Source organism: Rhipicephalus microplus, chromosome 1 (assembly GCF_043290135.1).
Source record: "Rhipicephalus microplus isolate Deutch F79 chromosome 1, USDA_Rmic, whole genome shotgun sequence".
NCBI lineage: Eukaryota > Metazoa > Arthropoda > Arachnida > Ixodida > Ixodidae > Rhipicephalus > Rhipicephalus microplus.
Genome location: NC_134700.1, coordinates 206,941,999 through 206,962,176, shown reverse-complemented (window position 1 = coordinate 206,962,176; position 20,178 = coordinate 206,941,999). Strand labels below are relative to the sequence as shown.

Sequence of the window (20,178 nt, the reverse complement as noted above, 5' to 3'; positions counted from 1 at the left end):
GATGGAGGCGGAAATGTTGTAGGCCCGTGTGCTCAGATTTGGGGGCACGTTAAACAACCCCAGGTGGTCGAAATTTCCGTAGCCCTCCACTACGGCGTCTCTAATAATGGTATGGTGGTTTTGGTCCTTTAAACCCCACATATAATCATCATCATCAAGGAAGTTATCAGATGTCAAGATACGCGGGCGCCAGAATGAAGACAGCTCCTGTCGTGATGTAGTTCCTGTGTATGTAACAGTGTTTTTCCTCATTCTGTTTCTTTTTTTTCATCCCCATTATTTCTGTGTATAGATGGCGTCGTGATTCAGCAAAAAAAAAAAAGCAGTTGTGTGCTCACGCATGTCTTGTTCCGTTTCTTTTTCATCTTCGATCTTCTTTCATTGTAGCGTGCAAATGTTTACACTATGTAAAACCAACTGCTGCTACCCTGGCTCATCGCGAAGTACTGTCTCGTTGAAGTCAGCTTATCGACAAGTGAACTCGTCTTCGTGAAAGTCCAACAAAGGCTAGCTCCAGCGGCACATCTTGTTCGACTACTGCAGTATGCTGTCTTTGTGGATACCCTTGCGCATATACTTTCAAATCGGCAAATTTTATAAACTGTACAATGTAAAAAAAACATAAACATCATGTGACATATTTCTTATAGCACTGCGTCAAGATGCGCGTCACAAGAGTAAAACAAAAACAAGTCTTCCGTTAAGACTCTCCCTCGCCAATCCCACGTGCACATTCTTACCGCTGAGTCCGGCTCCGATGACTATCACCGTGGTCTTCTTGACAGCAGGACTGCTGCCTCCCGATGGATAGTCCATCCCGTTCGGTAAACAGCGACGTTGGCCTCTGCGTTGCAAGGACGGTTCCTGTTGCAATACCGCGGACGACTCCGACGCGGCTCTTTCGGAGCTCATGTGGCGGCGTCAAAAGAAGGATGAAATCGAGAGGACCACGTTGTCGCGTATGCGCTGTATACGCACGCCGCGACGCGATCGCACTCAGCTGCTGCTGCTCGTGTGCTGTGTGTGTATGTGCAACGTACGAGTCGAAGAGGGGAGCGTCAAGCGATACGAGTGGAGGGAGAGGAGAAATCGATCGCCAGAACTTCCGTCGAGAGCAGCGAAACCACGCTGCTGCTGCTGCTGCTGCTGCTGCTGCTGCTGCTGCTGCTGTGTACGTGGCGCCCAGCCGGCGCTGCTGTGCCTGTAGACTTGCCCACTGTTGTATGGATGTGTATGCATCGCCGTGCAAGAAAGCTGCAGACCGCGGTGCGCTGTACATTTCGCACTTCCATGTTTGACACCATCGGCAGTTTGTTCCGCGTGCGCTGTGCATCCAGTCTCGTTAACGTTCGTGTTTTCTGTTAACTTTGCGAAAGAAGTGACTTCGACGTCCACGCACACCTATACGCGAACCTGGTTCTGCGTGGAACTAAGCTGAAAAAAGAAAAAAATGAAAGGGAAACGAGTTTGTACTGTCAAGCAGTTCGTTTTCGCAAGTGCGTTCGTACGTTAGAGCGAGGGACAGCTGGCAGTCTAGCCGCTCTCCTGTCTTCTTCTCCGCTTTATGTGTACGTTATTTTTTTTTAAGACGATAGTCTTTCTTGGGGTACTTCGACGCAACAATTTTGGTCTGTCTGTTCATGTGTCTGCACATTTGTCTGTTTGTCCACCGTAACAATACCCCAAACTGCATCTACCGATACCACAGAGCACCTATATACTACCATTGACGATACCCAAACGGCCAACCCAATCCGGAGCGCCCACCATTATTGCTCAAGTATCAGCGTTCATACTTGTGCGATTGTCTTTTAAAAAGCAATTATTGCGCATATCTCAGGCCCCATGACAACACGTCAATGTTTTGTATGTATGGCTTTGTACTAGAGAAGGCATACATGAGTAAATATAAGGACCGTAGCGTTTATCGCGCTGCGCTGACGATGCAACGTGATGCTCAAAAAGGCAAGTGTTTCCAACGCTTTGCTAATACGACACCTGCCCGTCGCTTTGCGCTCTACACGTTATCGTCCCCAAGACGGGCGCGCACGCCTTCCTTCGTTTTCTAAGATAACTGCCAGATGGCGCTCGTGTGTAACGTGCCTCCATGCGCTCGTTCACCTTCGCTGCATGGATCAAGACTCTCTAACGCAGCGCCGGCAGAATACAATTCACCGATTTTCTCGCGCAGAACATAAAAAAAACGTTATGTTAACTCTCTCCAGACAAGACTATTGTCTTTCGACGACATTTGCAGTGAAACATGCATATACGGGGCCAATTTTTTTGGCTGAATATATTTTCTTGAAACACACAGCTAACTGCAATGGGTAAATAAATTAACGTGGTAATGTACAATTCGCTTGCGGGCGTTCACATTGCAACAAAACATTCGCACGCATACATCTCTATCCTAGTTCTTCCCCCAAAATAAGAATACATCATTTCGTACATAAGAACGTATGCTTGTTTATCACAAGTGGTTGTTCATCACAAGTCTTTTAGACGTTCTAATTTCACTGAAGATACTTTTCGGGCCATGGTTCCTCTCTTTTCACCCTCTGATTCTCTCTCTTTCTTCCTTTATGGTGAATGTCTCTTGAAGAAAAATTATGTATGTATATAACGACGCGTTTCTAACGTTCAATTTACGTGGCTAGCCTGTAGCGCGGCGCGGCGCCCTAGCAATCTAGTCAATATATAAAGAATTATTTTGAACTATATGGATGGACTGACGCACGGGCAGACAGACATACAGACAGATATATATACGGACGTACGGATGTACGGACGGACGGACGGACGGACGGACAGACAGACAGACATACAGACAGACAGACAGACAGACAGACAGACGCACCGACGAAATCTCGGACGGACGGTTGAACAAACGGATGAAAGCATGGAGGGACAGATGGACGCATGGACAAACAGGCAGAAGCACGGACGCCCGAAGGGACGTACGTACGGACGGACGCATGGACAGTCACATGGACGGACGCACAGAATGATGAACGCTCCATTCTACTCATCATCATTCACTCCGTGGATATGCTGTGATTTTAAAGAAGATAGTCTTTCTTGGAGACCTTCGACGAAAAAATTTTGGTCGGTCTGTCTGTACATTTGTCTATTTGTCCGCCCTTAACGATATCTCAAATGGCATTAAACGGCCAACCCCATCCGCAGCGCCCATCAATATTGCTCTAGGTTTAGCGTTCATAGTTATGCGATTGTCAATTAAAAAGCAAATATTGCGCATATCTGAGGCACCATGACAACACGTCTATGTTTCGTATGTCTGCCCTTATACTAGAAGAGGCACACACAAGCAACTCTAAGGATTGTATCGTTAATCGCGTTGCGCTGACAATGCAACACGACGCTCAAAAAGGTGTTTCCAATGCTTTGCTACGACGACACTCTGGTGGCACCTGCCCGTCGCCTTGCATTCTACATCTTATCACCTCCGACACTGGCGCGAATCTTTCTCCGTGGGCGTGCATGCCTTCGTTTTCGAAGATGAATGTCAGATGGCGCTCGCGTCTAACGTGCCTCGATGCGCTCGTTCGCCTCCGCTACTTGCTTGATGCACTCTAACGCAACGCCTCCAGAATACCATTCACCGATTTTCTTGCGCAGAACATCAAATAAACGTTTTGTTCACTCTCTCTAGACGCAAGACTAACGTCTTTCGACGACATTTGCAGTATAACATGCAGATTCGGGCCAATTTTTTTTTCTCTCTCTATTCACCGCAGATCTCCAGAAAAAAATGTATTTTTTTCTAATTCATCATTTACTTGGTGCGCGCACGTCCGCTGTGGCTGCGCAGGATTTTATTTAGAACACCACCACCAATACAGGTTAGTGAATGCACGTTTCGCTTGAAAACACACTATAAAGACATCAGGTAATGCGAAGAGTTACGTTAAATAGTTGCAGCATGTCCGTGGCGAAATTATACGCTTCTATATACGCAATTGAACAAATTCACAATGTGAATTGTCCACTAAGTACATGGGGTAAAGTATCCGACCCACTGCGAACGGCTCTGCCACTAATCGTTAACAGGAGCTGCACCAGGTGCCACAGCGTTAACAAAGTGTGCAGAAAAACAGGTGCGTGAATTGCTTTACAGACACGTGGAGGGTACACTCAATTGCATTACGAGACTGTCGACTGGGCGAATCGTGTCATTGCGATGGATTGTGCAAACACGTTCAGTGTGAGGTGTTGTACACTCGGTACACCTCTGAGCCCGTAAACTCATATTTGTGCGTAAAAAGTGCATTATTGTAAAAAGTAGGAGTGCGTGAATACTTGAGACTTTCGAATAATGCCTTATATACTTGATTCAGGCGCTATATAAAGTATGTCTGTATATCACATAAGCATTTCTGAATACGATGAATATAGGCAGTAGAGTGTGATTCATTGATACCCTCCACGGTGATCATAGTGGTTAGGGTGCTCGACCACTGGCCCGAAGGTGGCGGGATCGAATCCCAGCCGCTGCGGCCGCGTTTCGATAAAGGTGAAGTGCTATATCGAGGCTCGTGTGCTTGCATTTAGGTCAACTTGAAGAATATCAGGTTGGTTGGTTGGTAAAAACTTTATTGGAAGTCCGGCACAGCTTTCGCCGACTGGACCATAGGTCTCCCGCGTAGGGACGTCAAGACCTTGCCTGACCGCCGCCTAGCGGGCCTGCTGGACGGCCCAGAGTTGGTCGCCGAGGCTGAGGCTGCACAGGGCAGCGGCCAACCGCGGCGGAAGGGTTCCGGATTTAACACTTTGCGGATTTCTAGCGCAGTCCCAGAGCATGTAATTTAATGTGGCAACCTCACTATTGTATATCTTGCATATATTCATTGGATATATATTGGGGTATAGTCTGTTAAACAGCGATGGGTTGGGATACGTGTGCGTCTGCAGCTGTCGTAAAGACACCGCCTGCATCCTGTTCAGCTTCTAGCTGGGTGGAGGAAAGGTTCGGCGGGCCAGGTGGAAAGCCTTGGTAATTTCATTATAAGTTGTCAAACGGTCTTTGGTGTATCCCCATAGAGGACGGTCGCCGGGGCGGTTCACGAGCTCGCGCGCCTTGGCGTGCACTCTTAAAAAAAAGTTAGTGAAAAGGTAGCAACTGCAAGCAAATAGGTAGTAACTGCAGCGGTTACTACCTTTCTTTGACCGTTACTACCCTTTTGCTACCTGTTTACTACCTACGTTAGTAAACAGTTACTACCTGCAATCGTTACTAACTTTTTGCGACCTCTTTACTACCTACGTTAGTAAACAGTAACTGAAACGAAAGAGGTAACTGCAGCCGTTGCTACCTTTCTTGCCCCGCTACTACCTCTTTGCTACCTGGCTTTTGACTATCTATTCCAAAATAGTGTGTGAATGCGATTCTGATAGTTTATGAGAAGAATCGTCTTGACGTATATTCATTACACAGAAAAATGACGCAGATGGTATTCATAGATCAAGAAAATACATCTTGGTTTAAGTTACTCAACCGAGATATGTAAACGTCACTCTGATACTGTCGAAACGAAGAAGTACAAGTTTACGAACCATAAGCAAGTGCTACATGCCTCGTAATAGACAATGACAACAAACTTAGTAAATTACAGCACATATTAACAATACCGGCAGATCAAAATAACCAGACGGTCACAATTGGCCTCGAGGACATTCACAGTTAATCCACTGTGGCGTGTCTCCAAATATCAGTATTGTTTTGGCGCGTCAAATCCCCTTGAAAAACGATAATTACCTTTTAAACACCAATTTTTTAGTCGTGTGAAGCATTCAAATGCGCTGAGCGCATTGAAATGCACATTCAAATGTCTTTTTGTGGCCATTTTACAATAAATAAATATGATATATAATTTGTTATAAGTAAGAATTATTAAAGGTCTTGTGCTACGTCACCAAACACACGTAACTAGGTTGTATACTATAGTGTTTAGGGCTTATATTTATTATAATTCATCCTGAAACGCAAGTGCTTCCTTGTGCCAGACACCCTCCTGCGAAGTAGGGGCTATATATACCCCACGCTTACTTCTTGCTACATGTATACGTAAAAAATAGTGAACTTCGCTCGCTCTCCGGCGCGCCGATGCTGGATAGAAATGCCGACACTTAATGGTGAGGACACAAATTTATTGGAAATGTCTCCTAGTATAGGAAAAATTGAGAAGGTTATCGATGATCTTCGCATGGGCAAATCACCTGGTCCAGATGGCATTAATGCCGCCTTTTACGAGGCGTTCAAGGAGGATATGGCCGCCGCATTGCATCAGGTTTTTTCAGAGTCTTTAGATCGCGGAACTATGCCTCCATCGTTTAATCAGGCGCACACCGTGCTGATTCTTAAAGGGAAAGAGCAACATGTTTTACGCGAAGTGACAGGATACAGGCCAATCACGCTAGCAAACGTAGATTATAAGGTGTTTATGAAAGTTCTGGCTAGGAGGTTGCAAGGAGTTGTATACAAGTTGGTCGGGTCACATCAGACTGGCGGCATCAAGCGTACGAGCATATTCACGAATATTCATGTTGCCTGGAGCACTTTGGAGTATTGTGACGCAGCGCTTCTAAAAGTAGCTATGTTGCAAATTGATCTAGCCAAGGCTTTCGACATGATTCCACACAATATACTCTTCATGCTAGCTGAGTACGTTGGTCTTGGTGCGATCATATTGTTACGCACAAGGAGGACCAGGACGTATACTGCTGAAGGGGGCCGTTTATTTTGGTCGCGAAGAGGAGCGCCGGAGCGGCCAACAGGTCGATTATCGCAGTCTCGTCGTCTTCTTTCTTCTTCCAGCTTGGGGCAGCCAGCATGTTCACCCATCTTCGTTTTCTTCCAAGGCATGCGTAACATTCCTCCCCTCGCAGACGAAGCCCGCCGGGCGAGGTAACCGATTCACCTTGGTGTGTACAGCTTCAGTCGAGCGACATGGACTGCTTGGGTTTTAGCGGCTCTTCTACCACTTCTCGTGAGGCGAGCTATTGTGTATGTGACTTCCGTGATTTTGTCGAGAACAACAAACGGTCCGTCGTACGTGGCCAAGAACTTTTGGCATAACCCGCGTCTTCGTACCGGAGTCCACAGCCACACTGTTACGTCTGTACAGCCGCTTGTGACTGTAGACGATTTATTAAAGGACAGGAAACGTGAACAAGTTCAAAAGCGTAGCCCAGGCGTTGGAGTCACTCCTGGCCAGCGTTCGACGCCAGGCTCGCGCTCGTGCCACAGCGCCAGTGCCCCGCGCGCACTTCGTTAATGTCGTCTTCTAAGGCGACATGTCACTCTTCCTCCCTTAGACGAAGTCTCCATAGCGGTCTGGAGGTCGCCTAACCTCTGGTGGTCGCAGTTGCCGAGTGGCCACTGCCTGTGACGTCGACGGTTGCGAGGGAGTGTGATCTTGCATCTCGGGCGATTCAGGCGGTTGAGCAGCTGAGCTCGATGGCGTCTCTTCTGGCGTTGCGTCCAAGAGATCGTCAGCTGCGCTCCAATCTGTCCGCGATTGGGTTGTTTGTCTGGTCTGACTCGTTTTCCTCATGTGATTGAGGTGACGCCGAACCTTTCCTTGGTCGCTTTTTACAAGCCAGGATCGTGGTCCGACGCGGCGCAGTATTTCGCCTTCAATCCAATCTGGCTTTTTCAAAAACTGCCGGATAAGCACTCTATCCCCTATAGCGAAGCGGCGTGATTTTTGCAATGCCTCCTGGCTCTCAGGACTTCGCTTATCCGTCTCCCGCTTAAGAAGATCGAGAGGGCAGAGCAATTCTCGTCCGAACATCGCTCTCGCCGGTGTCATACCTGTGGTAGTGTGTATTGTCGTGTGCTGCCGATACAGAAATCTTGCAAGTCGGCACTGTATGGACTTGTCTGCATCTTTCAACAGCGCTCTTTTCAGCTCCGCCACATAGCGTTCTGCCTGGCCGTTTGTTGCCGGATGATATGCTGGTGAGGTTGCAGCCTGTATGCCGTTCGACGCATAGAACTGCTTGATCTCGTTGGAGATGAATGCTTTTCCGTTGTCGGAGATGACCTTTCGGGGAATGCCGAACGTTGCAAAGAGGCTTCGGAGCACGTCGATTACAGCCGCGGATGTTGCTTGTGTCACGTGCCGGACTTCCACCCACTTTGTGTATGCGTCCACAACAACTAAGTAGGTGCGTCCGAGTAGTGGCCCCGCGAAGTCAACGTGCACCGTGTTCCATGCTGTCTGGGGACGGTCCCACGTAGGAATAGGAGCTTTGGGTGGGCTCTTTTGCGTTGCTTGGCATTCACGGCACTGTCGCACCGTTTCCTCGATCACCTTGTCCATTCCGGGCCACCATACGTAGCTCCTTGCGCACTTCTTCATGGCTACCATGCCTCTGTGACCCGCATGCAGAAGTGCCAGAACACGGGATCGTGCTGAGCTCGGTATGATCACTCGGGATCCAAGTGTGATGCACTCGCGCTGTAGTGCTAGTGCGGTCGCTCGTCGTCGGTAAGGAGCAAACTCATCTCCAGTGAGTTTCTCCACTGTACCATCCTGCACTGCCTTGTACAACCTCTGCATGATGCTGTCTTGTTGTGTCAGGCGTGCTATCTCGGCAGCAGTCAACGGAGGTCTCGATAACGCTTCGAACAATAGTACGTCACCTGGAGGCCAGGGTTCATCGAGACGTTCTTGTAATGGCAAACGGCTCAACGCATCCGCGTTTTGATGGTTCTTGCCACGCCTGTAGATTATGCTGTAGTCATACGCCGATAACTTGATGCACCATCTGGTCATCCGTGGAGAAAGGACTTGAGCCGTTGGCTTTTGTGGACCCAGTATGCCGAGCAGTGGTTGGTGGTCAGTGACGAAAGTCACCTTTCTTCCCGCAATATACTTGTGGAACTTGTGGGCTGCAAACACCACAGCAAGGCCTTCTCTGTCCAATTGAGCATATTTGCGTTCTGCCGGCCCTAGCGTCCGAGATGCAAAAGCGATTGGCGCCTCTCTATTCTGGTCATCACGTTGAGACAGAACAGCTCCTATGCCATATGGTGAAGCATCACAAGAGACAAGAAGCTCCTTCTGTTCGTCGTAGTGTGCCAGTACGGTCTGACTGAGCAGCAATGCCTTAAGCTTGTCAAAGGCTTCTTGATGCTTTGTCTCCCATCTCCACGTGGCGTCCTTCTGAAGAAGCTGGTATAGGCAGCTGGCAACTGTTGCCCTGTTCTTCAAGAATCTGTCGTAGAAAGCCAGCATTCCGAGAAATGATTGAAGCGCTTGTTTGCAGTTTGGTGCTGGAGCGTCCGTTATGGCTCGAACTTTCTCTTCGTTTGTGTGGACGCCTGTCTCGTCGATTCGGTGTCCCAGAAAGAAAACTTGTCGCACCGCAAAGCAGCACTTGTTTTTTCCGAGGCGCAGATTGTAATTTCGTAGCCTCTTCAGCACTTCTTCCAGTCTCTCGGCGTGTTCCGTGGCGTCTTTCCCACTGATGATCACGTCATCTAGGTATGCGCACACGCCTGTGATGCCTGACAGCATTGTCTCCATAAAACGTTGAAAAATGGCTGGGGCTGCAGAAATTCCGAAAGGCAATCTCTTGACCCTGTATAGTCCCTTCAGCGTGTTCAGGGTCAATATCTCTGCTGTCTCTGGCGTCACGTGAAGTTGCTGGTACGCTTGTGCTAAATCCAGGGTGCTGAAGACCTTGCCTCCCCTCAAGTGGCTGAGCACTTCATCAGTTGAGGGAAGTGGGTAGTCTGCCTTCTTTGATACCTGGTTCACTGTGCAACGGTAGTCGCCGCATATTCGCAACGAGCCATTCTTCTTTCGAACCAGTACGAGAGGCGTTGCCCAATCCGAATGCTGTGCTGGCTCGATTATGCCTTGACTTTGCAGTCGATCCAATTCTGCTTCTACAGCTGACCGGAGCGCGAAAGGAACCGGCCGTGCTTTTAGGAACTTTGGTTTCGCTCCTTCCACGAGGTCTAGTTGTACCGCTGGACCGATGTGTCCTGATATGTCCTCGTCGAATACAGATTGGTACTTGTCGAGAAGCTTCGAAACAAGTTCATCGCCGGATACATCATTGATGCCCGTGATCTGTATACCCAGGTGAGGAAACCAGTTTCGTCCAAGGAGGTTACAACCTGCTCCCTTGATGACAACAAGTGGTAGTGTCATGGTTTTGTTTCCGTGCGTAACAATCACCGTTGCACATCCGAGAACTCGAAGAGACTGTCCTGACCATGTGCGTAGGAGCATGTTGTCGGTCTGAAGCCGTGGTCGATCATCTGTCCACGTAGCTTTGAACGTGACCTCACTGATGAGTGTGCAGGCTGCACCCGAGTCGACTTCAAAATCCAAGAACTTGCCATGTACGCGTAGCCGAGTCATGACCTTCTGTGTGCTGAACGCGTTGGTTACGGTGTTGAGCTCGTAAAGGGCCACGTCTGATGAGTCCTGCTGAGTCGACACTGGTGCTGAGGCAGCTGTCGAAGTTCCTTGTTGGGGATATTCGATGCTGTTGCTCGTTTTTGCTTCTTTCCGCTTTTTCAGACAGGCTTTTTCAATGTGTCCGCGTTTCTTGCAGTAGTTGCAGGAGACTGTCTGGAACTTGCAAGTGTCCGGATTATGTAGCGCGTTACAACGCCAACAGCGTTGTTTCTTCTTTTGGGCAGAGGCACTAGAGTGACCTTGGTTGTCTATCTTGCATGTGCTTATGCAGGATTCGTGAAACTCTTTAAATTCGGTTTTCACGCGTTTCTGGTCTTCGATGGCGTTTTCAGCTCGCAGTGCAAGGTCGAAAGCTTTCTTGAACGTCAAGTCCTTTTCTGCGAAGAGCTGTTGCTGGACCTGCTCGTTCCGAAGACCGCAAACGAAACGATCACGCAGCATGACGTCCATAGGCAGCATTGTCGGATTCGCTGCAGTGTCTGCGCTTGTCCCGAAATTGCAATCTGCTGCTAGCTTCTTGAGCGCCGTGACGTAATCACTGACCGTTTCGTCGTGCTTTTGGTCACGTCGCTGGAATCGTGCCCTGCAGAAGACCTCAGACGGTTGTGGATCGAAGTGAGCCTTGAGCATCTTGACTATGTCCTCGTAGCTCACTTGGTTGGGCTGCTTGGGTTGAACGAGGGCGCAGACGATGTCATAAGTCTGTTCCCCGCACAGCGTTAGCAGATGAGCACGTTTCTTCGATGCGTCCGTAATCTCGTTAGCCTCGAAGAAGAACTGTAGCCTCCCATACCAGGATCTCCAGGAGCTGGGGCTGCCGCTGAATTCGGGTAGCCGACCGAAGTCGGGCGTCGCCATGTTATTTCCTTGACGTCGGTGGAGTGCCGATGAGTCGATCCAGTCTTCCTCGTCGCCAACTGTTACGTCTGTACAGCCGCTTGTGACTGTAGACGATTTATTAAAGGACAGGAAACGTGAACAAGTTCAAAAGCGTAGCCCAGGCGTTGGAGTCACTCCTGGCCAGCGTTCGACGCCAGGCTCGCGCTCGTGCCACAGCGCCAGTGCCCCGCGCGCACTTCGTTAATGTCGTCTTCTAAGGCGACATGTCACACACCAAGTCGCCTGGTTGGTAAGTTACAGGCCGGTGGCGGACGTCATAGCGTACCTTCGATTTTTCCTGTGATGCCAAAGTGCGTAGACGAGCAATACGACGCGCCTCTTCTGCAAGGCAGAGGATTTCGGTGACTGAGAGGTTCTCGTGCGCCGAGAATGGCAAAATTGTGTCGAGTGTGTGGCGTGGCGGTCGTGCGTACATTAAGATAAAGGGGCTATAGCCTGTTGTCTCGTGCTTAGCGGTGTTGAACGCGTAGGTTATAAATGGTAGCACGCCATCCCAGTTCTTGTGGTCGGATGCCACATACATAGAAAGCATGTTTACAATTGTTCGGTTGGTGCGCTCCGTGAGCCCATTTGTTTGCGGATGGTATGGCGACGAGTGATGAAGGCGGGACTCACTCAATCCAAGCAGCTCTTCTATGTCTGCCGTAAATTGTCGCCCACGATCACTGGAGATCACGTGAGGTGGGCCATGTCGGAGGATAACGTGCTGCAGCAGGAACACAGAGACGTCGCTGGCAGTTGCGGTTGGTATGGCCGCAGTCTCGCAGTAGCGCGTGATGTAATCGACACATACAATTATCCAGCGATTGCCCCTTGCCGACTTTGAAAAAGGGTCCATGAGGTCAATGCCCACCTGTTGGAAAGGTGTGCTTGGAGGTGTCAAGGGCTGTAGAAGACCAGCCGGAGCAGTTGACGGGAGTTTGTGGCGTTGACACTGTCTGCAGCTGGCCACATACGCCTCGACTGACTGTCGCATTCCTGGCCAATAAAAGCGTTCCTTAGCACGGTAAAGCGTCCGCGCAGAACCTAAATGTCCGGACGTAGGATCGTCGTGCATAGCACCTAAAATTGATGTCCGAAGGGTTTCTGGCACTACCAGGAAAACGTGCGCCAGTGCTGGAAAAGTTCTTATATAGGAGTCCGTTGCGTACACAGAAATGGCATGCTGTAGGAGCTGTGCAAAGCGATGATAGCCTGGTGTCCTTTCGCTGTTCATCTTTGAAAGTACTGAGGTCGGCGAACTTTCGTGACACAGAAGCTACGAGGTGATCGAGGTCATCGGCGTCACACCCTGTAGTGCTCAGTGGCATGCGCGAAAGGCAATCTGCGTCGGCGTGTCGTCGACCACTTTTGTACGAGACTATGAAGTTATACTCTTGGAGCCGAAGTGCCCAGCGCGCTAGACGGCCGCAAGGATCCCGAAGGTTGACGAGCCAACACAATGAGTGGTGGTCGTTGACGACTGTAAAAGTGCGTCCGTATAAGTAAGACCGAAACCGCTGAATCGCAAATACTACCGCGAGGCATTCTTGTTCTGTGACAGTGTAATTCTGCTCGGGCCTACTAGAGGAGCGACTTGCGTATGCAATCACGTGCTCGCGGTTACCATAGCGTTGAACAAGGACGGCACCAATTCCTATGCCGCTGGCATCTGTGTGCAGTTCGGTTGGAGCTGATGGGTTGAAGTGTTGAAGAACAGGCCGCGTCGTCAGGAGGAACTTCAGTTGACGAAAAGAGGAGTCGCACTCCGGAGTCCACTCGAAGGGAGTATTCTTCCGTAGCAAACATGTCAGCGGATACGCGACCTCGGCAAATTTAGGTATAAAGCGGCAAAAATAGGAGCAAAGCCCCAAAAAACTGCGGAGCTCCTTCACATAGCGCGGCACATTGAATGTTTCAACGGCTGCTGTCTTCTGGGGATCTGGACGGATGCTTTCCTGATCGACTAGGTGCCCGAGAACAAGGGTTTGTCGGTCTCCGAAGTGGCATTTATTTGAGTTAAGAACAAGGCCAGCGTTTCTTATGCAAGTCAGTACAGTATCCAGACGTGAATTGTGTTCACTGAAGGTGCGGCCAAAGATGACGACGTCGTCGAGATAGCACATGCAAATGCTCCACTTCAAGCCACGAAGAACAGTGTCCATAAATCGCTCGAACGTCGCCGGCGCGTTGCACAGTCCAAATGGCATCACGTTGAATTCAAAAAGGCCGTCAGGGGTTACAAAGACTGTCTTTTCTTTATCTTCAGGATGCATGGGAATTTGCCAGTAGCCCGATCTTAAGTCTACAGAGGAAAAGTAGGAGGCCGAATGCAGACAGTCTATGGCATCATCAATACGTGGAAGTGGGTACACGTCTTTTTTTGTTACAGCATTCAATCGGCGATAATCGACGCAAAATCTCCAGGATCCGTCTTTCTTTTTAAAGAGAATCACTGGAGCTGCCCATGGACTTACCGACTCTTGAATGATACCGTTTTCAATCATTTCGTTCACCTGCTCATTAATAATCCGCCGCTCGGATGGCGAAACACGGTATGGCTTTTGTCTAATCGGATTGGCCAAACCCGTGTTGATAGTGTGACATGTCCGAGAAGCAGGGATTAGGGGCGCTTTGTCTTTCTGCGCAAAGTCGAAAGCAGGGACGTGCTTCGAAAGTACATTGACCAATGTTCGGCGTTCACTTGTGCTGAGTGACTTATTCACCATTGACAGAAAAGCCGTTTCAAAACTGTGACTACGATGCTCTTCCGGCGCATCCCTAAGCTCGGTCACCAGTAAGGTCTCGTGTTGTCCACTGACGACGGCTAACTTTAGACCATCTGGTAACATCACGGGTTCTGTAGAGCAATTGACAGTCCATAAACCAGCGCGTCCACGTCTGATCGACACCACACAATGTGGGATCAACACATTCTTTTTCATGCAGTTGGTGTACACTGGTTCAACGTTGTCATCTAAGTTGGCGGAATAGCTGTCGCTGCAACCAACAGGTACACGAACGGTTGATAACGGTGGTATGATAGTGTCGCCACAGACACACAATGCCATCTCACCATCCACAGGCTTTTCCAAGAGTGCTGGCGGAACATGATCACTCAAGACTATTGTACCTGTGCGGCAGTCGACAGTCGCACCACACTCCCTCAAAAAGTCCATACCCAAAATAACATCATGTGTCACCTGCGGAATAATCACGAACTCCGTTGGGATAACGCGGCCTCCGAGAAATACATCAGCTTGACACACACCAACAGGATGGAGTGCCTCACCACTCACTCCGCAAAACTTCGCAGCTTGGTTCCACTTAAATAAAACCTTCCGCCCCAAGGTATCTTTAAAACACGCACTCATGACCGAAATGGTTGCCCCCGTATCCACCAAAGCCATCACAGGCACACCGTCAACAAAAACACGTACTTTGTTCTTGAGCATCAACACAGGAAGTATTTCTGATATTAGCACGTCTCCGGCGACCTCACCTCCATCGGCCGCGCTTGCTAGTTTTCCTGTGGCAAAGGAGACGTGTTGCGACGCCGTGGTGAAGGAGAACGGGGAACACGAGGCGGTGGAGGCGTCAAGCTCCTGTCAGATGTAGGGGAGTGGTTCCGGAAGCTGCGTGTCCAGTAGTCGTCGCGAGGCAGCAGGTGTGTTGCCTTAGGGTCGTCGTACGGTTGATCAGACGATCGTGTGAAGTGTTGTGGTGGGCCATAGTACGTTGCTCGCGGGTCATCGCGAAGTCGTTCGAAAGGCCGTGCAAAGTGTGGTGGGTAGCCGTACCGTGGGGCTACACGTCGACGGTTACAAAATCGCGAAATATGTCCTGGTACACCGAAGGAGTAGCAAACCGTGAGAGGTCGAAACTCTTTTTGTTCGTCAAAGAATCGAGCATCGTCTTCCCTGGCGGAGTGGGTCGGTTCGTTCCGTATATCATAGGGATAGACCGGGCGTCACGAAGAAGGCGGACGCTGGGGGCGTCGGTCATGGCGAGGAGCTGGCAAGCGCGGTGCTCTCCTTGGCTGTGGGGGTGCGCTGTACTCAACAGCTGCTGCACTAACCATCGATTGCCAAGGGGTCGTAGAAGGCGGCGGCGCAGTCACAGCCTCACGTGGCACATATACCGAATGTTGGTCGTTTACAGAATGGTGATCAACTCCTGAATGCGTCTGTTCTCTATAGCGAAAAAGTTCTTCGCGAACAATCTCTCGAATCGTCGAGGACAGGTCTGGGCAGGTGCTCGTGTCGATGCTGGCAACCGTTGTAACATTTGGGAGTCGGCCGAACTTTGGAGCAATCCTGCGCATTTTCAGCTGTTCGAAAATTCGGCAATGCCGAATCACGTCGGACACCGAGCTCAGGTGCTCTTTTCCGATGAGAAAACTATATACATCTTCGGCTATGCCTTTCAGCAAATGCCCTACCTTGTCGTCTTCTGACATCTGATCATTGACCACCTTGCAGAGCTTCAGCACATCCTCTATATACGTGGTACATGTCTCACCTGGAAGCTGCGCGCGTTGAGACAATGTCTGCTCTGCCCGCTTCCTTTTGACGCTCGAGTCGCTGAAACACGCTTTCAGCTCTGCAACAAAAACGTCCCACGTCGTCAGTGTGTCCTCGTGGTTTTTGTACCACACGAGCGCAGTATCCGTAAGGCAAAAGACCGCATTGCTGAGCTGAGCGGCGGCATCCCAGCCGTTGGACTTGCTGACTCGCTTGTACTGGACGAGCCACGCGTCGACATCCTCTCCCGATTTTCCTCCAAAGGTTGGCGGGACTCGGTAGTAGGGCACGGAACCCATTGGAGTTGGCCTTGAAGCGTTAGATGGCTGATCTTGGGCCATTACGATCGGCGCAGGCGGGAGTCCGGCAAGGCGGCGGCTGCGGCGTAGTCCAGGTAGTGAAGCTCCCGTCGTTGGGCTTGTCTTACCCAGCACCTCCACCAATCTGTTACGCACAAGGAGGACCAGGACGTATACTGCTGAAGGGGGCCGTTTATTTTGGTCGCGAAGAGAAGCGCCGGAGCGGCCAACAGGTCGATGATCGCAGTCTCGTCGTCTTCTTTCTTCTTCCAGCTTGGGGCAGCCAGCATGTTCACCCATCTTCGTTTTCTTCCAAGGCATGCGTAACAATATGTAAAGGTATTAGATTGGCATACAAAAGTTCATCCACAAATTTAAATGTAAATAGAGAACTCTCACAGCGCATACAAGTACTTTCCTCCGTGCGCCAGGGGTGTCCTTTAAGTCCTTTGCTTTTCGCTCTATTTTTGGAGCCACTGTGTCAGAAAGTCATTCACCACACAGGGATTAATGGTTTCAGGTTGCAGTCATGTGAAGTGCGTGTTTTGGCATACGCCGACGATATTGCCTTTTTTGCGGTTGATAGAGAGAGTCACTTCGTCATTAAAAATCACTCAAAGGTTTTGTGACACGAGTGGAAGTTTAATGAACAAAGAGAAAAGCATTGGTTTATGGCATGGTAATTGGGACCTGACGCCCTGTTCCTTTGGAAATATTCAGTGGCTCATGACACCTAGTCGTTACCTAGGGGTACCATTGGACAGGTATCAAGACAGTGAAGCGTTTTGGCTTGGAAAGGCTGAAGAGCTGCGCGCGACAGCCAAAGGAAGGGCCGGTCGTGACTTATCAATTTTCTCTCGGTCAGCTGTATGCAACGTGTTTCTGGCTGCTAAAATTATGTACACTTTGCAAGTACTTAGTTGTATACGCGTATACAACTTTTACGCGTATACGTTCATCTGGAGCCCTACGTAGGAGAGAACATCTAGAACGAACTTGTTTCGGCGAGCTAAGCAAGGAGGGCTGTCTCTGTGCCATCTGTTTCTTAACCAAGTAATATCACGTTTCTTGCTCATTAGAGACCAGAGAGACTCTTTTTTGCGTTCTTTATTTCAAACAACGCTGTTACACCACATGCCTGACTTCTTTGTATCTTCAGACAGGCGAGAACGACACACCTTGTGACCGTTCTTGCGCGAAGTTGTGTTCTCATATCGTTTCTTAAGGGCGAGGTTTTCGACAGATTACCCAACTAATGTGAAAAGAAAGCGCCTTATGAAATACTTAATACAGACTGTTTTTCCTGTTCCCCTGAACCGTTTCAAGTATGAAAAATTATATGGTCATGACGTACTAAAGCGAGTTAAAAACATGTGTATACCACCCAATATGAAAACCTTCTTTTTTAAACTTCATACGGGAACCTTGCCAGTAAAAACGTGGCTTGAAGAGAGAGGGATGTATGTACCATGGGGAAGCAGCTGTCTCTTGTGTAACAAATCTGAGACCATTGAGCATGTGTTTAATGATTGTAAGAACGCTATTTTCTTTTGGGACATTTTACAGAGGACTTTAAAAAAAGATTTACCTCTTACACCATATGGAATTCGTGTTTTGCCTTGTGATTGTTCTGTGCAAAACTTGGATGTTATGTTTTTATTGGTCTTCATTCGGTTTGGCGTAGTATGCTATCGTACAGACACTGTGATGTGAGAGTTCTATCCGTTAATGAGTGTTTCGTGGAAGCTGTTATAAAAGTGCAAGATGTGTATAAGACTACCGACTGTGTTGAAGATGTAATATCTTTGTTTGACGCGTTATCACGCATGAAACACGTGTGATAGTGATTGTCATATTAGCTTGACCTGTAGTCAAGAAGGCAATAAAGAAAAAAAGTACCTAAATATTAGGGAACTTGTTTGGTCTATGCAATCTTTGCATTCATGGCACAGCCCGCTTATTACCCGAAGTGGTCTAGTTATAAGACATTGATTAGCTAACATTAGCAGTGGAGTAGTAATATGCCAAAATGAATGAACTACGTAGCATTGGTTGCTACTTTTTTTTTGAAACCTTTAAAAGTTACTACCAATGGGTGGTAACGGCTAGGGTTGTAACAGTTACTAACTGCTGGTAGTAACAGCAGAGGTAGTAATTCTTACCACCCTCGCTGTTACTGCGCTTACTACTATGGTTGTAACATATGTGACAAACCATTACTACTCCAATGTTAGCAAGTACTACCACCTTTTTTCTAAGAGTGTGTGCCGTTTCGTTTAGGTTGCGGTGTGTCTCCGATACCTCTCCCATGTGAGCCGGGAACCACAGGAGTCTGGTTTGAAGCTCTAACTCTTGATAAACTTTTTTTTATTGCGCAGGACTTTGGCCGCTCGTCGCGAGATCCATCCTTTGGCGAAGTTTCTTACTGCTTGTCTCGAATCTCAGAGGACAGTAGTGCATGACAGATCCGTGAGCGCGAGCGCCACCGCTACTTCCTCCGCTTCTTGTGTGTGGTCACATCGAGTACTTGCCGATATTCTCGTTTCACCTTTCCAATCGACGACCATGATTGCAAATTGCGAGTGGTCTGCGTATTGAGCGGCGTCAACGAACCGCGTTCCCGTTTCGTCAGCGTAAGTGCGCAAGAGAGCTCTTGCCCTGGCCACTCTTTTGCCCGGGTTGTGTTCCGGGAGAACATTGCGTGAAATTGGCTCAACCCTTATCGTTTGTCGGATCGCGTCTGGCACAGCGGCTTTCTGGCTTTGTTCGGTGTGGTAACGGATGCCGAGACTTTCCATGATCGGGCGTCCCGCTGTCGAGCCCGATAGTCTTTCCAGTTGTGAAGTGCGCTGCGCCTCGGCTATTTCGCTTAACGTGTTATGAAGTTCAAGTTGAAGCAGCAGGTGCGTTCTGGTGGACTCGGGTAGACCCAGTGCCACCTTGTAGCCCCTACGGATAAGGACGTTGATCTTGGCTTCTTCTGCCTTGTACCAGTTGTGATATGCCGCAATGTACGCAATATGACACATGACGAAAGAGTGTATAAGTCATATGAGACTATCCTCTCTCATTCCGCTTCTTCTGCTAGTGACCTTCTTGAGAGCCCTCATGGCGTTTGTAGTCTTGTGCTTTAGTTTAGTGATCGTTTCACCGTTAGCTCCATTTGCCTAGATTATCATGCCGAGGAGCCTTATTCTTTTTACTACTGTATCGGGATCGTTGCTTCGTTACTCGTGCGTAGCCTGATCTCTTCGTATTCTCGTCTGGTTCTCGCCATCAGAATTTCCGGAGCCCGCTATATACTGTGGTGCCCCGCATAATCATATTCGTTGTTCTGGACTTGAATTAATTAAGCCTCAACAATTTTGCAATGTATTGCATTCGTTAACGAAGAATGTACAGGTATACGTGTACACAACCCCTGAGAATTGGCAGTAGAGTGCCAACATTGATGTCCGAATGGAAACTCCTTCAGCCTTGAAGCTGAACAATGTGGCAAGCTGGACATGCGCAAAGCAGACATATAAGGTAATAGTGCGCGCCGGAAACATGTCTACACATCGTACGTGTTTTACATGACGTAGTCGCGCCGTCGCAGGTTTCTTATGTCTATTTCACTGAGGCGAAGTTTGATACGGTCAAGTTACGTGCAACATAAAGCGAGCTGGTACACAGGTTCATTGTGTCAACAGCACGTGGCAAGAGCCTTGCGCGGCATGTCCCGTTCTTTCGTCGTTCCGCATCCGTCGCGCTGCTGCCAGGATAGATGCACTGTTTTATAACCCTGTAAAAGGAGCTCAAAGCGGTACGCTCAACCGGTGACTTATCTGAATTCGACTCATAGCTGTGTGAGAGACACATAGAGAGATAAATAAAGGAAACTTTTTTTCAGATTAGCAGGCTGTTATCGGAGCACAAGTCGATGTGCGTAGCCGGGGTATACGGCCCCAAAGCGAAACGGAGCTTGTCGTTTTCAGCACTATCACGCCCCCCCCCCCCCCCCAAAAGGACAGT

The 20,178-nt window shown here is 49.0% G+C and overlaps 1 protein-coding gene across 1 annotated transcript in view; it reads right to left on the bottom strand.

Moving 5' to 3' along the window:
* The window catches only part of LOC119187451 (amine oxidase [flavin-containing]-like), a 30,733-nt gene extending 29,609 nt beyond the window's left edge, over positions 1–1,124 (bottom strand). Inside the window, exon 1 of the mRNA XM_075891058.1 lies at positions 741–1,124. Coding sequence (XP_075747173.1) covers positions 741–912 — 172 coding nt within the window. The 5' untranslated portion in view covers positions 913–1,124. The remainder of the gene's footprint in view (positions 1–740) is intronic.
* Between the last annotated feature and the right edge of the window lie 19,054 nt (positions 1,125–20,178).